This window comes from Citrus sinensis, chromosome 7 (genome assembly GCF_022201045.2).
Source record: "Citrus sinensis cultivar Valencia sweet orange chromosome 7, DVS_A1.0, whole genome shotgun sequence".
Taxonomy (NCBI): Eukaryota; Viridiplantae; Streptophyta; class Magnoliopsida; order Sapindales; family Rutaceae; genus Citrus; species Citrus sinensis.
Window position 1 is genome coordinate 4,099,649 of NC_068562.1, and position 4,245 is coordinate 4,103,893.

At 40.3% G+C, this 4,245-nt stretch overlaps 1 protein-coding gene across 1 annotated transcript; it reads right to left on the bottom strand.

Moving 5' to 3' along the window:
• Positions 1 to 1,381: 1,381 nt before the first annotated feature.
• On the bottom strand, positions 1,382 to 2,910 carry LOC102617997 (lysine-rich arabinogalactan protein 18). The gene is made up of 2 exons (XM_006466447.4): positions 2,148 to 2,910; positions 1,382 to 1,575 (listed from the first exon to the last, which is right to left on the bottom strand). The coding sequence occupies exons 1-2, from the start codon at positions 2,829 to 2,831 to the stop codon at positions 1,492 to 1,494; spliced, it is 768 nt and encodes a 255-aa protein (XP_006466510.2). The 5' UTR covers positions 2,832 to 2,910; the 3' UTR covers positions 1,382 to 1,491.
• Between the last annotated feature and the right edge of the window lie 1,335 nt (positions 2,911 to 4,245).

Below are 4,245 nucleotides of genomic sequence, written 5' to 3' on the forward strand. Positions count from 1 at the left end.
AAAGAAAATTCTCAATTATTGGTGACTAGAGTTGTAGCAGTTGTGGAATCATATCGAAGAATTAAAAATTCCAGCTGACCAAACAATTTCCAAGCATCAAAGCAGCAACCAACAAGCACGCCTACCTCCTCTTAACGGATGCTATAAGGTGAATGTTGATGTTGCCGTCAGATCGATCTTCAAATCAGACAGCAGGGGTGAGAGTGGTTATTAGAGACTCTAGGGGCAAAAGGTGTAACAGCAGTAGATCAGAGGGTTCCTTTATTAAAAGAATGTGGCTTGCATGGAAGCTGAAGTAGTAAGCTAAGTATTTTTGCTAAGTGTTTGCCCATGATCGTTGAATTAGATTCGAAAGAAGTAGTTGATCTCTTTTGCAATAGGAAGGGGGAACAAAGACAGAAATATTTTGAACAATAGCCAGCCACAATTCAAGCTAGTGTTCTAAGAGCTTGCAAAAAATACTACTCCTCATGCCTTAGCAAAAATAGCTTCGGAGAATAATACTCCTGTTGTATGGCTAGGGAAGTTTCCAGTCGAATTTATGATGTTATTTTCTGATTTACATTTACTTTCCATTTTATTTTTTTTAAAAAAAAAAAATCAGTTGTGGTGGTGGTGGTAGAGTAGTAGTAGTATTTTCCTACATTCTTTTCACATGCATATTTACATGCCGGGTTTGGGTTCCTAACCTGCGTGGAACAAGATTAAATAGTTAAAAAGTTAAAGCCCAATCTTTTTCATGGTACAAACTCTGCCTTTCGGCCCTTTAATTTGCATTGATCGATGGAGCCTGATCTCGTTCTCTCGGCATTAAATTTATTTTTGACAAATTCACTATTTTCTTGCTTATTCAATTGTGGGTGATGATAGAATAAAATAAAATAAACTTAAAATAAGGCCAGAATTAATGGGAGAGTGAAGGAAGAGGAAAGAAAATAATAGAATAGAAACAAACAAACAAAAGGGAAAGATCAAAGAAGTAACCTAACCTATATGAGTCCAAAAAAGTTATTAAAAAGAATCATAATATAAGTATCCCAATAGTTTTAATCTAAGTAAGTCATAATTGATGATAATTAAATAATTTTACAAACTATAAAATTCATCATTTAATAAATGAATAAAATTTAAATTTAAATATTAAAATTTCTAACATTATTAGTATACATGATTGTACTAAGAATAATCAACAAAAATACTAGTCTCCCTCAACTTTCATTCAGTGAAAGAATACAAAAGCAAATGTGGGTGAAGGTTGTGGAGTAATCACCAGCTCAGCAATGATTGTGAAACCATCATCATCTCCAGACATCAAAATTCATCAATACTAGATATTATTACTATTAATAATAACAGTGCTAATAATAATTAAACAAACAAATGGAAGCAAATTAAAAAAATATATATATCAAATGTGTAATAACAGAGTGAACATGAGGGGTAAAAAATGAACAAAGAAGATCAAAATAATAACGACGGTAACATCTCTCTCTAGATGATCAAAGCTAGCAGACCCCATCCCAATGCCAACCCGCCCATCATCTTCTGCACACTCTGGATCGTTTCTGCGCCGCTCTGTTCAATTTTGAAACCACGGAATTTTAAAAATTATTAGATTCAGATCCGATCCAAAAGAATATTTGAAAAAAATAAATAAATACTAAATAACTAACATCACAACAAATTAAAAAAAAAAAAATCCAATTAATGCTATCACGAACCGCGTGTGTGCTACATTATACGTAAATCACGTGCACAATTCTGACATCAACGTCACTGTACTTAGTTCCATACTGGCTAAAACACTCGACCCCAACGCCCTAGGTGGCGCGTGTTGCTCACTTGCACCGCGAACGTCTTTCGAGTTTCTATTTACATATTTAACTACTGAGTTGGTTTTTATTTTGGGACGAGCGTGCGATGCACGCTCCGAGAATGCTTCTACAGCGCCACCACATGTCACGCTCTTGGTTCGTTTTTGGACATGTATCCTCTAATCGGAGTTTAAGATTAATAGATCTTTCAATTTAAGGTTCCAGATCTGGGTGCGCAATGCACATCCTACCTAGTGACTCCCAGGCGCATCTTAGACGGAAACCATTGGGAACCAACAATGCACAATCACATACTTAAAACAGCAAACATACCTCGTCGTCGGCGACAGATGGACCGGGAGACATTGAGTCGGCGCTCGGTCCCGGAGCCTCCGACGGTGGTGCTGGCGGGCCCAACAAAGCCGGGGAAGGAGCTGGGGCATTGTGCTTCTTTGACTTCTTCTTGCTGTGAGCCGGCGCAGGCACCTCGGCTTTAGGGGGCGAAGCCAATGGAGCCGCTGGTGAAGTCTCCGGCGCAGCTTTAGGAGTAGGTGCTGGAGGTGATTTTGCTTCTGGAACCGGAGCTGGAGGCGAACTCACTGGAGTAGCCGCCGGAGGAGTCGATGTGGGAGCTGCTGCCGGAGGAGTCGATGTGGGAGCTGCCGCCGGAGCGGGGACAGCCTGTTTAGACGGAGCAGCTGCTGGAACAGCGGCGGGAGCTGGCGATTTGGGCTTAGCGGGGGCTTTCACTGGAGCTGTAGATGGGGCTTTTGCTGGGCTGCCGCCCTTTGCAGGAGTTGTGGATGGGGCTTTTGCTGGGCTGCCGCCCTTTGCAGGAGCTGTGGCTGGGGCTTTTGCTGGGCTGCCACCACCATTTGCAGGAGCTGTGGATGGAGCTTTTGCTGGGCTGCTACCCTTTGCAGGAGCTGTTGTTGGTGCAGCAGCCGGGGATTGGCCGCCGACACCAGCGACAATGACGCACATCAATGCAAATGCAAGTACAGTCTTCCGATCCATTGCTTTGAGATTGAGCTTCTTACTTACGCGGTGGGAGACTGCTAGTGAGTTGTGAGTGAACCTGGCAGTTGTGGCACCGAGTAGGGATATAATATATAGACTAAAGTCAAAAGTAACGGACGAATTTTTGTTAAATCTGGCCCGTTCAAAAACAGGGACCACGGTCTGATGGGGCCCGATTAGCCGTTGGATTAATGAGACAATTTTGGGTATCAAACAAGGACACACTATAATGTGGCGCTTGAACACAGTCTGGCTGGGGCCGTTCTGCCAGGCCCATTCGATGCGTGCGATATGGAGTGATAGGTTATTAATATTGACAAGTCATTAATCTCGCTTTGGTTGCGACTTTTATTAAACATTTAAACATCAATGATTTTTATGCTTGGCTAGTTCGCTTCTTCGGCTTTATGATATTATTATTGGTTTTACTAATAAGGAAACGACACAAAATTTCACTATTGAAAAAGTTAATTGAGTTGCTTATTTTCTTATATATTTGAGCAACGTTAAGAACAAGTAATTTTTAAAGTTAATAACGGTTTCAACAAAAAACTTAACGAATAAAGCTGATCTCAATTGATTATGGCTTTAATATTCTGTATACTCGTGTTAGTTACGATATAATGTTTGTTTGGCGGAGGGGGCAGTTGATACAGCTGGATGATTGGGGTGGGGTCACTTCAACCAAAGAGTGCTGGCCACGTGGTAGGGGGCGTCGTGACAATGATTTGGGTTAACTTTAGTTGGATCATTGGCCCACCGCCTATACGTGGGCCCAATTGCAAAAGCTGTCGGGCAACTGTGCCCGCTGTAAACCTTTTTTTTTTTAAAAAAAAAAAAAAAACTAAAAATCGCGTAAAGTTTGTAGGGTTGCGGGTAGCTGGCAGTGCATTGGCAAAAGCGAAACAAAAGAAAGCAAAGTAGTCGCTGTACATTTCTTTCCTTTCCCGTAGAGAAAAACACTATACTTCACTCCCAAGGCTTCTACCTTACTGGCTAAGATCAAGTGTATGAAATAATACTGTATAAACTTAGAACAAACAATTGATATCTAAATAACGCGTCGCTAACAAATTTTTATCATCTATTACTTATTAGAAAATTATTGACTTGTACACCAATGAATGGATGACAACGACATAGGATTGGCTTCATGAATACTTGTGCTTTAAGCTAAAATAGTAAATATATATATATATATATATATATATATATATTAAAGGGATCTTACGATGATCTCGGAGGGTGTCCGTGGTTGTTGCAACATTCGGCGGAATTGACCCAATTAATCTCAGGCCCAATAATTCTCAGGCCCAATAGTTCTCATAACATCGAAGGATCTGAATAATAATAACAAATTTTAAACAATTTCTATGAGCTCTAGTTTGATTTCAGGAGTTTAATCCAGAGA